This window comes from Bubalus bubalis, chromosome 11 (genome assembly GCF_019923935.1).
Source record: "Bubalus bubalis isolate 160015118507 breed Murrah chromosome 11, NDDB_SH_1, whole genome shotgun sequence".
NCBI lineage: Eukaryota > Metazoa > Chordata > Mammalia > Artiodactyla > Bovidae > Bubalus > Bubalus bubalis.
The window spans coordinates 45,217,993-45,231,508 of record NC_059167.1 but is presented as its reverse complement, the minus strand read 5'-3'; the positions used below and the strand labels follow the sequence as shown (position 1 = coordinate 45,231,508).

The 13,516-nt window shown below is 44.2% G+C and overlaps 1 protein-coding gene across 1 annotated transcript in view; it reads left to right on the top strand.

Annotated features, from left to right (window-relative positions):
- The window catches only part of MYO5C (myosin VC), a 117,707-nt gene that overhangs the window by 42,719 nt on the left and 61,472 nt on the right, over positions 1 to 13,516 (top strand). The window contains exons 10-14 of the mRNA XM_025295604.3: positions 304 to 569; positions 4,410 to 4,491; positions 6,663 to 6,803; positions 8,706 to 8,831; positions 12,270 to 12,353. Coding sequence (XP_025151389.2) covers positions 304 to 569; positions 4,410 to 4,491; positions 6,663 to 6,803; positions 8,706 to 8,831; positions 12,270 to 12,353 — 699 coding nt within the window. The remainder of the gene's footprint in view (positions 1 to 303; positions 570 to 4,409; positions 4,492 to 6,662; positions 6,804 to 8,705; positions 8,832 to 12,269; positions 12,354 to 13,516) is intronic.

Below are 13,516 nucleotides of genomic sequence, written 5' to 3'. Positions count from 1 at the left end.
CTCAAGGCTGTGTCCACAAGCACAGGAGAGCAGAGAGGATTGCTTCTGTGGCCTAAACATCACTACTGACATTCTTTGGCCAGAAGGAAAATCTGGGTAGGACACAGCCTGGGATCTCCTGGCATCACCAAGCGGTGCCCAGCCTAGGACCAGGTGCAGGCTCCATGCCCCCACGGGCCCTCCTTCATTCACAGCTCTGGCTCTGTGTTGTGAGGCCTGATCGTGCCTAGGTCGAGGGGCACAGCTGAGTGGGCCAGTGCCAGTTTAGATGGCCTGACGGGGCTGTGTCTTTTGTTTCTAAAGGAGGATGATGGTCACCTAGAGGTGTTCTGTGAGCTCCTGGGCCTGGAGAGTGGCAGAGTCGCTCAGTGGCTGTGTAATCGCAAGATCGTCACAACCTCCGAGACAGTGGTGAAGCCCATGACCAGGCCCCAGGCTGTCAATGCCAGGGATGCACTGGCCAAAAAGATCTACGCTCACCTATTTGACTACATTGTGGAGAGAATTAACCAAGCCTTGCAGTTTTCAGGCAAGCAGCACACTTTTATTGGTGTTTTGGACATTTATGGGTAAGATTCTCTTCGGTGAGCTTGTCTTTCCTCGTTTAAATGTCAAATGCCTGTTATCTTTAGGTCATTTTTAGTCTGGTTGTTCTTTTGTGTTTCACATGATCAGGAAGATGGTGTTCTCTGGTTTTGTGTCTATGGATGTTAAGTACAGTCTCCTGGGCTACAGTGTCTTTTATGGAGGGTGCATTAAAAAAATTCTAAATCAGGAATGGCCAACATGAAGAATGCATGCCAACTACCATGATGAGTGGTTTCCATGCACTTTTTTATTCCATAAACAACCTTATAATTGTCCCCATTTTACAGATAAAACAACCAAGGCTTAGGAAGACTCATTCACAGTTGCTCTGCTGGTGGGAGAACCCAGTACCATGTGAGGATTGCATCCACCTCTGTCTTCCTGCAGAGGCTGCATGAGGTGTGGAACCCTGACATGCCTCTCCCATTTGACAGCCCCAGAGGCCCTGCACCTTGCCCACGAGCACAGGGCCAGAGGCAGGCTCAGACCCAAGCCTTTTACCAACCAGGCCCCTCATGTCTACGTCCTCTTCCATTCTTGGATCATAGGGGTCATGTGTTTGCCCCATTCTCCATGAATTCTGATACATTTGGTGGATCAAGTTACCACACTGGAGGGTTTTTTCTAGCTTCTTTTCTTTACCCAGTCCTGCTTTTCTGGGTCAGACTCATCCTAAAGACACTTAAAGAATAGAATAGCCAGAGAGAGTGAGGGAGGGAAGCCCGGCCAGCATGGAGGCCAGCTCTAAGAGGAGTTAGCACTTGGGCTTTTGTTTGTTAGAGGCTGGCCTCAAGCGCCTAACCCCTTCCCCTCCCAGGACCAACCCTGGTTTCTCAGAGGGAGAGGGCAGATTGTCCCAGGGAAGGCATCACGGAGTATTCCACCTGGATTGGGGAGTAGCCCCTCATACCCTGGAGAAAGCAACTCACCGTCCTCCCTTCCCATATGGAGGGGCGAGCTAGCTCTGCTGGCCGGCTGCCACCTGCTGCAGGGTGAGGCAGGCAGAACTTCTACCCAAATATAGAGAAATAGTTACTTCATATGAAACTATTTCATACGAGACTCAGGGATGTTACCTGTTTAACACGGTGGTGGTTTGGTGGTTTAGTCACTAAGTCTTGTCAGACTCTCACAACCCCATGGACTATAGCCTGCCAGGCTCCTCTGTCCATGGGATTTTCCAGGCAAGAATACTGGAGTGGGTTGCCAGCTGGGTTCTAAGTTAATACATGTGACTCCCAATTAATAGTATCTGTCAACAGTTATAAAACTCTTACATTGCTGGGGTAGTCTAGTAAATTATTTACCTTAAAAATAAGGATTTGAGCAGCCAGTAATCATCTAAGTAGACTTTTACATGGAAATAGTCCTGCTTAATAATAGTCTCTCTCATTGTGATGGAAATAAGTGATTGTTATATTTTTCTCTGTTCTTTTCTGTGTTTTTTAAAATAAATAGCCCTTTATTTTTAAGAATATATCATCTCATTCAAGAACACATATTCATGTGCCAGGAACTGTGTCAGGTGTGATGTGTGAACAGAACAGACATCTGGCCCCTGCCCTGTTGAGACTTAAATTTTAGTGGAGGAAGAGGCCATCAGAGATTGGGGTGGTTCCTGGGAAAGGAATAAGTAGATGGATGTGCCACTGGTTAACCAGGCACCAGGAAGAGAGTGGGCAACTGAGAATAAGGAGTCAGGAGAACACAGGCAGGCATCCACAAAGCTGATAGACCACGGTAATGAGGAATTTGAATTTTTGGCTAAGTGGGCAAACTTCAGACAGGAAGAACTGTAAATTTTTAAGAACTTGTTAGAGTATATTTTAAATTTAAATTTTAAAATTAAACCCCTCTTTAAACATTTAAACGGTAACATGCTCACTTGTCACCCATGAATTCATTTCACCTCTCCAAAAAAGTAAGCTTCCCCTTTAAATAAGGGTGTTACTGTCTGGAGTGAATCCTTTCATGCCTTTCTCCAGTATGCTCATGGTTGGATTAGCCCTCATCCCTGCACACCTGGAACTGCTGCAAGAGCAGATCTCAGGGTGAGCTGGGAATAAGGGGGCCTGAAAGGGAAAGTTACCCTGCATGAAGACAATGAAAGCCCAAGCTGTGAGCCTTGAGATTTCAGCTCGGGTCGTCGCGGAGGCTTGTGGTTCCCTAGCCAGCCAGATGTTTATGTTCTCTGGACACCGAGCTGGAAGGGCTTGGGGCCGGGAGTCAGACCCCAGGGAGTAAGCACTGCACCACACCCGTTGTGTGGCCTGGAGGGCATCACTGAACCTCAGTTTGTGTGTCTGTAAGATGGGGCCTCTCTCGCAGGGATATTACCAAGGTCAAATGGAAGAAATTGTGAATGCATCTTTACAAACCATAAGGATTATTCCGATGTGAACAGGAAAAGGAATGTCACTGATGTTTGACATCCCACCTCTACCCTAGGAAGTCCTGCCTTTGACCCCAGCTGTGGGCTTCAGGGCACAGTGAGGCCCTTCTGCCTCCCCTCCAGGCCCAGCTGTGGCCTGTCTGCAGTGTCCAGCCGGCCGAGCCTCTCGATCACACAGGGCGCTAGTGGAATGGGGCTGTCAGGGCTCTGGGTTCTCCTCTTGCTCCATGGACAGTCTGGGACCTTAACCTCCCCAGAAATTCTACACTGAGCCAAATGGGCTCAGTCACGTTAGACTCCCAGGGGACCCGTGGTTGAAGCTGGCAGGAGCCTCTCAGGATTAGAGCAATTAGGAACTAAGGCTTTAGAGTCACCACGAGCTGGGGTCAGATTTCACGTGTCTGGCACCGCTCTGTGATGGTCACCATCTCTTCTGACTGTCGTGTGTAACAATGGGGTGAGGGCAGCCCTTCACCTAGGGTGGTGTTAGGGTTAAGCGTGGTGATGGACCAACACCTAAAGTGCTCAGATTCCTCCTGGCAGGAACGCTCCTCTGCCCAGGTGGTGGATCGGGTGCCCTAGTTCTGTTGAGCCTACATCGTGTTTTACAGAGTGGGGTAATTCACATAAAAATCCAGGTTTCTGGATTCTTTGAGAGTCAGGTGACCAGACGTCCTGACCTGATTAAGCCATGGCCACAGCTGGCTCGAGCTGAGCAGCAACCATCCTGTAGGGCAGACGTGGATATCACGGGTCCCACACAGTTCCAGCCGCTCTCCATGCTGTCATCTCCCGGCCTTCTCAGCTCCTGGGTCTGCAACTCCAGCGGCAGCCATCGAAAGTCTGAAGACAGAGGTGGGGCCGTGTCTTCCTTGGGCCTGAAGGGGTCTGCAGGGCTGTGACCTTGCTCTTTTCCTCTGAGGACTATGAAAGCGCCCCTCGGGGAGGCAAAACTGCTGCCTCTGCCTTCAGCAAGGAGTGGGGGCACAGGAGACAACGTTGCTGTTTTCACTGGGAGCAGAAGTGCTACAGTCAGGGGGACTCATAGCTAAGTCTGACACAGACTGTGTGACCCAGACAAATTTTTGAACTTCTCAGTCTTGTTTCCTCATCTGTGAACTGAGGATAATAAGGCTGATGTCAGTGTTGTTGTACAGATGATGTGATATGCCATATTGTGCACAAGCCTACTCTAGTGCCTGCCTCGAGTAGGTGTTCTGTACACACCACATTCCTTCCTGGGGCAGCCTGGAAAAACGAGACTTACAAGCCGACTGCTAGGATGGTTAAAACAAGAATTGAGGCATGTTTAAAACTCACAGAAAACATAAAAAACAGTTACACTGTTAAAGTTGTGAAAAATACTAACCTATAAACAAATGTGTATGTCCTTCAAGTTATGTCTTAACTAGTTTAAATTGTATTTCAGTTTTGAAACCTTTGATGTGAACAGCTTTGAACAGTTTTGCATCAATTATGCTAATGAAAAGCTGCAACAGCAGTTTAACCTGGTAGGTGGCTTTTTTGCCTTCTTGAAACTAGCTCTCAGCTGTGTCTGTCTGTCTGTCTGTCTGAACAGGGAGAGAGTCCGAGTCTGGCTCTTGGCCTCCTCAAATCTCACTAGCATTAATAGAGTCACATGCTGGCTCACTGCACCATCTTGTGGCTGTTTCTTGAAACTGCACCTTCCCATCCGATGTCATTTTTGTGGAGGCACCTGCCAACATTTGTTTGAGTTCATCACCTGCCATTCTTGGATACAGACCCATTCCAGCCAGACCAAGTCACTTAGTTTCCTGCAGGCTCCGGTCCTTGTGAGCCTCGGTATCTGCACCTACTCTCTGCCACAACCCCCCTGCCCCTGTCCTTTCCCATCCCTTCCTCTTCACCTGGAGAACTCCTGCTTGTCTTTGAAATTCAGCTTCTCCCACACAACTCATGAGGAAAAGATAGTGTGACATCATAGAGAGCATGAGCTTTTGCTGAAACGGAAGTGGATTTGAGTCTCAGATCTACCACCTCCTTCCCCTGGGGCCTTGGGTTCTCTGAGCCTCAGTTTTCTCATTTTGAAAATGGGTCAGTTGTCTTTTCCTAGTATTCTTATGAGGAGAAGACATAATATTGAATGATATTCAGTAAATGCTTCTTTGCTTTCTTATTCCTTGCTTCAGAGTTAATCCATGTATAAGCATTAAATTTCACCCCACATTTGTACTCTGTTATCATTCTCATGGATTCCCTGGAAGTTTAGCATTTAAAACTGAAACTAAGATTTATTCCAAGTGGATATGCTGCATAACTCACCTGAAGTCAAATAGTACATGTGGATCCTGCCCCTCTCCGGACTCCAGGGCCACCTTGCTTCCCAACACACACATTCACTGCAACCTTAGAATGATACATATGCAAGACACTCTGAAAATAGCACATCAGAGGCTGAAATTCCATTCTTTTCTTTTTTATTCTGCCTTTCCTCCTCTTCCACTAAATCCTTATTTTCCCCCCTTTGATGTAGTTAGAGTCATCTATCAATAGGCAGAGCCTCCTGGGAGGGGTAATGACTTAAAATATAAGTATAAGCCCTAGTGAGTTCTCTCCTGGCTCCTGTCCCATAAATCTGGCCTCTGCTGGACCCCTGCATCTGAGTAGCCTCTGGGAGGTAAGCCATGACAAAGGGACCCTGCCACCTTCCTCTTTTGGCCTCCGTGCCATCTATGCTCCCTTCTGTGGTTAAAGCACCACTCCTGACCCGGTGTCCTGAGCCTTGCGTTCACCCAGCCTCTTTGCTCTTACTCCCCTTCCTTGCACAGTGTCCGGCCTCTGCGGAGCCCTGGGCTGAGTCTTGTCTGGGCCCTCCCCTCCAGTTCTGGCCTCTTCAAAGCCATTCCCACCCCCAAACTGAGTTACCTTTCCAGAACCTAAGCCTCGACATGAACTCCATGGGTGCTCACTGCCCCCAGGAAAAGGCCACAGGACTGAGATTCTCTGGGGGTTCACCACGAATCTGGTCTGGCATGATTTCCCCTCTACCGTCCTCAGCAGCCCCATCTATCACTCCATCCATTACCATTGTGTGCGCTCTCTCTCTCTAGCTTGTGTGGGCACTGTCCAGTTCCCAGCCACCTGTTGGGCTTCCTGCAGTTCCCAGTGGGATTCTCCCATGGGAGCCTTTCTCCTTGCAACCCCTCCCCCTTCTGCCACCTGCAGCCAGGATGAGCCTGAGCCAGACCTCTGGGAAGCCTTTCCTGTACCCCTGTGGCTCAAACAAGTAATGCACAAAGCTCTTCAAGTTGTTAGCATCTCACACTGGCCCCACAGCCAGCCCTCTCGGGTGGGCTTGCTCTTAACCCAAAGAGACTGGCTCCATGTTTGACAGCAGCAGTGGCTGAGCAGGGAGAGGCTCCAGGGCCATCTTGAGTGCCAAAGGTGGCAGGCTGGCCCAGAGTTTACACCCCAGGATGTGGGGACCCACTCAGCCTGGGCAGCAAGATGACAACTAGACCCAGGTTAGGACCTCAGCAGCATTGATTGTGGGAAAGGGGAGTGACGTGCACCTCAGAGACTTCCATAAACACTACAAATCAAGTCATGTTCCTACATTTTCCAAATGTTTATGTCCTGCTCTTCAGAAGCACACTCTAATACTCTCTTTTACTTTCTATATTAACTTGTGGATTTCCAGCATGTCTTTAAACTTGAACAAGAAGAGTATATGAAGGAAGACATTCCTTGGACTCTGATAGACTTTTATGACAACCAACCAGTCATTGACCTGATTGAAGCAAAAATGGGCATTTTGGAGTTACTGGATGAAGAATGCTTGGTAACTTTTAAAAATAATTTTCTTTAACTTCAGAGCAATAATAGATGAGCCTATTTCCAAATAGAATTTTTAAAAATCTACATGTAAATTCCTGATTGATCAATTACCAGTTGATTGGCTGTTAATTCTGGGACAGCAGTCCATAGCAGGAACCCCAAGAGGCCGGGTAAACCTCCCACCCTCAGCATGTATAGCCCACCTCTTAGGTCATGTCTAGCATGGAGGAGCCCTTTGAAGCTGTCTCTGGGTGTGTATAGAGAGTAGACATGGAAACAGCAAGTGACCACACTCCAGTTGTTAATGACTAACAGGAATTGAGTTTTCTCTTACTTCCTGATTCCATGAGTCATCCACTGGGAGGTACAGCTGAAAAATCAACATCATACAATTGGGAAAAGAGTCTCTAGGAGTTTTCCTATTGTTATTCCCCTCTGGGAGGAACAACTTTAGAGTGAGTCAGCCTAGCAGTGGCCTTCATGGGGCCATAGGAGAAAATAATCCCTAGGACGGTATTTGGTCTTTTTGGTTGGAAATTGATATTTTAATGTTTAAACACACACATCTTATTTTTTTTTCCAAAGATTTATCACCCCCTTCCATGCTCAGACGGTAAAGCGTCTTGCTTACAATGCGGAAGACCTGGGTTCAATCCCTGAATCAGGAAGATCCTCTGGAGAAGGAAATGGCAACCCACTCCAGTACTCTTGCCTGGAAAATCCCCTGGACGGAGAAGCGTGGTAGGCTACAGTCCATGGGGTCGCAAAGAATCGGACACGACTGAACGACTTCACTTTTCCATGATTATAATGTTGAAGACGTACTGGTATTTTCTCCCTATAATTCTCAATTGCATGGTTCTTCTCACAAACCATCCTTTCTGATGCCACCTATGTTTTAGTCCCTGCAGTGATGTAAGATTAAAAGGCAAGCATCAAGGCCAAACATTCTGGAATGATCTACCGGGGGCAGGGTTCAGAGGCCAATGTGGGCTCTAGGAATATTTGTACCAAATCTACAGAGCTTCCCTGTTGTCTCAGATGGTAAAGAATCTCCCTGCAACACAGGAGACCTGTGTTGCATCCCTGGGTTGGGAAGATCCCCTGGAGGAGAAAATGGCTGCCCTCTCCAGTATTCTTGCCTGAAGAATCCCATGGACAGGAGGAGCCTGGCGGGCGACAGTCCATAACATCGCAAAGAGTCGGATTCAACCGAGTGACTAACACTACAGAGATAGTCCCTAGGTGACCAGTGTCACAAAGAAGTTGGCAGGTGTCATTTGGACACTATGGAGTATTAGATTCACAGAGCTCAGGCTGAATATAGCTGGTGATAGCTTCAAAATCACCAGTGTCAAGAACAAGTGCTGCAACTAGCTTAGTGTAAGTTGAACTTAGGTTACCTTAGTTCAAGGAGGGAGTTATTAACTAGGCAGTAAAACAAAAGAAAAATTCTTCCTGAGGCAGGAGATGGAAGGGACTACATTTCGGTGCCAACCTTTCTCCATTCAACCAAGAATAATAATTGTTTTCACCTAATGGAATTTATGCTGCTTTTTCCTGAATCTTTAGACTACTTTGGGAAAAAATATTAAAATACTGCCAGTTTTGCAGAAATAAAATCCTTCATCCTTATATGATTATATCACTGTTTCCTTTTCATTGATAACATCTTGTTCTTCTAAAACAGCATTGATAAAATGTCTATTGAAATATCACTCTAAAGAATAAAAGCAAAGACAGACTCTTGCCTCTCTTGCTGTTGAAAAAGGAGCCTCCCGTGTCGAGCAGTCCACTTGGAAGTGCAGCTCATCTTGGTTTCTTAGAATTAACACTTTTCCTCCCCTTGGTTAATCTTTTGTCTCTAGTTGTCTTACTTGCTATTTGGTTTGCTTTTCTCTTCCAGTTACCACATGGGACTGATGAAAACTGGCTTCAAAAGCTGTATAATAATTTTGTCAACAAAAACTCTTTGTTTGAAAAACCCAGAATGTCAAACACCTCCTTTATCATCCAGCACTTTGCAGATAAGGTACAGTGAGAGTCTGGGGCAGAACTGTCTGCCCACGGCTGTCTAGCTGTCCCCTGGGATGAGCAGGCAAGCCAGGGGCTTTTCTGGTCAGAATTGTCACACTTAGCGTGTAGCTGTGATGAGGAATACTTATGTGTACGCGCGCGTGTGTGTGACAGTTCTCAATTTGGCTTTATCACATAATACATGAGTTTCGATTATATTTTTTAAAGATAAACATATTGCCAGTGGACCTCATTTCTGATTTGGGGCTTATCGTAAGTTCATTAACCGTTTATCAGTTTATTTTCTCTATGAAATTGTTATAATCAAGACCAGATAGGGACCTCCCAGGTGGTCCAGTGGCAAAAAGTCCATGCTCCCGATGCAGGGGCCTGGGTTCAGTCCCTGGTCAGGGAACTAGATCTCACATGCCACAAATAAGAGTTTATGTGCCACAACTAAGACCCAGCACAGCCAAAATAAATTAATTTTTTAAAAAAGACAGAGTAGTTGTTTCCTACACTGAAAGCTATGTCTTTTTTTTTGACCCTTTGCTTTTTTATTGTCATAATTTATTTATTACTTTGGTAACATAGATTGACTCAAGATGATGGGTTTTCTAGGTGATCTTTGTTTTCTTTGTATATCTCCAATTTCTTATGGAAAAATGTTACTTTAATTTCAAAAATTATTTTTAAAAAATTGAATTACAGAAAGCTTAGGAAATGGAAGGATAAGACAATTCACCATAGCCACCTGCCCTAAACATGCTTTCTCATCTTACTTTCCTTTCTCAAGAAAACTCCTGCTCTCTGCTTTATTACATAGTTGGGTGTTACTCCTGTGGCCTGGCCTGCACCTTGGGATCGTGGGGACAGCCTGGGCTTGTGTGTCCTAGCCGCTGATGCTGTGGGTCAGTCTGCTGGCCGTGCCTGGGTGCCCACAGGGGCAGCGGAGGGGACAGCCAGCTGCTCAGCTCTAATAACCTGTGTGGGCGAGAGGAGCGCTGTTAAACATGATCACCTTTTAGTGCCTTTTAGTGCTTTAGTTTTTCACATAGGCTCCTGAAGAGATGCGCATGAAACGAGTGTTGATATAGCAAGTTATATTTTCTAGCTGTCCTTTATAATTTCAGTTGTGATCCCAAGTTAAAAAAAAAAAAAAAAGGTATCAGACTTCCTGCAAAGCACATATATGGGATTTACTTCAAGAGACCCTGTCTATAGTACATGGTTTCTGTACATTTAATTCTTGTCATTTGGTACTTCTAAGAGGATCCTCTTAAGAGAGCTAACAATGCTGCATTTTGTGTGAACTGTGGATTGGAGGAAAGAAACCACACACGCCATAGCGTTAGCTTACATTCTCAATTTAATTAGCCAGGAAAATAAAATTGTCTTCAGAACAAGGCAGCTGTGCTTAGATACAGTACGTCAGCACACTTTGCCGTGGTCTTCAGAGCCCAGACAGAGACACTCAGCTGCCTGTGACACAGTCCCTGCAGACAGTCTCCTGGGAAAGCTCTCTATTTATTACACCATTGCTTGTTTATCTAGTGGCTCACACACCAGCCTGGAAGAACTTACACAACAGTCCTCGTGCTTTATTCACACGGGTGTATTTACAGACAGCCAGCGTTCCTGGTTCCTAACCCAAACTGTGCACCAGTAAGGATACTTTCCTACCCATGGGACAAAGCAGAGTCCTTGTCAAGGGTGCCTGAACACCCTCTCTGCCTCCACATTCCAGCACCCCAAGAGCCTGTTTGTTCACAATTTTTAAAATGTTTTTTTATTTATGAAGAATATCACATTTTAAAATAACAGTCCAGAAATTTGACTGTTGTAAATAGTGCTGCGATGAACAACAGGGGTGCACATATCTTTTTGAATTAGTGTTTTGGTTTTCTTGAGATATATATATACATACACACACACCCCCAGGAGTGGAATTCTTGAATCAAATGGTAATTCTATTTTTAATTTTTTGAGTAAACTCCATACTGTTTTCCATAGTGGCTGCACCAATCTGCATGCCCACTGACAGTACACGAGTGTTCTCTTTTCCCCACATCCTTACCAACACTTGTTATTTGTTGTCTTTTCAATGATAGCTATTCTGACAGGTGTGAGGTTTATCTCACTGTGGCTTTGATTTGGATTTCTCCAGTGATTAGTAGCCCTGAGTATCTTTTCATGTGCCTGGTGACCATCTATTTGTCTTTTTTGGGAAAATATCTATTCAGATTCTCTGCTCATTTTTGAAATAGGACTCTTTTTTTGTAGTTGAGTTGTATAAGTTCTTGTATTTTGGATATTAATCCCTTATCAGATATATCATTTGCAAATAACTTCTCCATTCTGTAGGTGGCCTTTTTGTTTTGTTATTAGTTTCCTTTGCTGTGTAAAAACTTCTTAGTTTGGTGTAGCCTGATTTATTTTTGCTTTTGTTTCCCTGGTCTGAGGAAACATATCCCCCAAAGTGTTACTAAGACCAATGTCAAAGAGCATGCTACCTATGTTCTCTTTTATAAGTTTTATGTTTTCAGGTCTTACATTTAAATTTTAATCCATTTTGAATTTATTTTTGTGCATGATGTGGGAGTAGTCCAGTTTGATTCTTTTACATGTAGCTGTCCAGTTTCCCCAACACCACTTATCAGAGAAGCTGTCTTTTCCCCACCGTATGCTCTTGCCTCCTTTGTCATAGATTAATTGTCCACAAAAGTGTGGGTTCGTTTCTGGGCTCTCTACTCTGTTATATTGATTTATGTGTCTGTCTTTATGCCAGTGCCATACTGTTTTGATGACTGTAGCTTTGTCACTAACTAGAGATTTGAATATTTAAGGAGCCACTCTGGCTATTTTTTTGTTACAGATTCAAGAAGCCTTATGAATCAGAAAGGACTTCATGGAGGGTTTTTCTAAACCAAACTCTAACCCACTGTAAATCTGACTCTAAGGGGTTTGTGCCTTGGAAAGCTGTGTGGTCAGCTGGTCAGTTTTTCTTTTCTTTTTACCACATTAATGCTGATTCAGGAAGACATTTCTGTTTGAACTCAGAGGATACCCCTGAGCTTTTCTGCTCCTCCTGGTGACTTCAAAGGCACAGAGAACCCTAAGTGAGGTCTTCATTTATTAATTGCACATATAACAGGGAACAGTCAGTCACCTGTGGCCAGTGGAAACTAACAGGTGAGTGTAGGTGAGTGTAGAGTGGCCAGTGAGAAGTCCAGGCAGTGGGAGAACATGGTGCTTTCCATCAGATGACACAGCCCCAGCTTTCCAAGCTTTCTATAATATAATAAGGTTGCTGAGATGAACGGAAACTGAATCTCTTTTTAAAACATTGCTTTTATAGCCCCTTCATTAATCTTTCTTAAAAAAAAAAGAAACTTGTGGTACTTAGATGCTCTCAGCTTTTGCCTCTTTGGAAATAACTCCTTTGTTTGCATAGGTAGAGTATAAATGTGAAGGTTTCCTTGAGAAGAACAGAGATACCGTCTATGACATGCTGGTTGAAATCCTGAGAGCAAGCAAGGTTTGTAAAGTACTAAAGGGTAATTGATGTTATTCATTGTGTACTTGACATGGATCTAGATGTGTATCAAGAGAAAGAAACATGTGCATGTTATCTGTCTTGTAACAATAAATTGTAGCTTCTACATACAAAAAATCATCCTCATTAGTATAGTGATGAGTATTTTATTTTGTTTTATTTTTATTTTTAGAGAGCTTTTTAAATTATAATTTAAAACTATTTTGTGCCAATACAATATATTAATTTTGCAAATCTAAAATTTTATTTCCTCTTAAAGTATTTGCAAAAACCATACATCCTTCTTCAGCTTTATTGCACACTATCTATAAGAAAATACTAATTTTTAAATTAGAAAATATAAAAATGCTTTCAATATAGAAGAGACAATCTAATTTTAAAGACAATACTGTATAAGAATGTCTACCCAGAACACAAAAAAACTTTCACAGGATACCAGGCTGGCCAGATGCTTCAGAAGATCCAGTGCTAGTCCAAGATACTTAATCCCAACTGTATCGTCCTTCTTCATTAGAAAGCTAGATGCCACTCAAGGTGGTTTCATATACAAACAAAAAAATGACCATTTTAGAATTGGCACTAAAATATGTTTCTAGCTTCTGAAAGCATTCAAATTTTTACTACATGCAAAATCAAAAATCAAATGTGCCGATGATAGAGAGGAAGGACAGCGAAGATGATCATTTAAAAAGTCATTCACACTTTATACCTTCACTCACAGATATTTATAGGGCACCTACCGCACACCAGGCACTGTCCTAGACTCTGGGGAAACAGCAGTAAACAAGGCAGATAGGGCTCCTGGCCTCAAGGAGCTCACGTCGCACAGGGAGCAGCCTACCTCCCAGATGAGAGCAATTCATGGAAGGCAGTGCTAAGTAAGCGCTCAAGGAAACCAGAGCAAGGCAGGGTGCTGCTCTGTGAACGTGGGCTCCTTGAATCCATGGTACCATGTGCCAAAGTGTCACCCTAAGAGTGACTTCTGGCTTTTTCTTTTCCTCCGTAAACATTTTTATCAAATTCTTAGTTTGAAAATAAGGATGTTTCATATACAGTCCTTCATTTTTTGTGAAGATTTGATTATCATACTTACTTTCCTTGTTTTTGAAGGTCTCTTGTCCTTTGTTAATGCTCAGGTGTTTTGA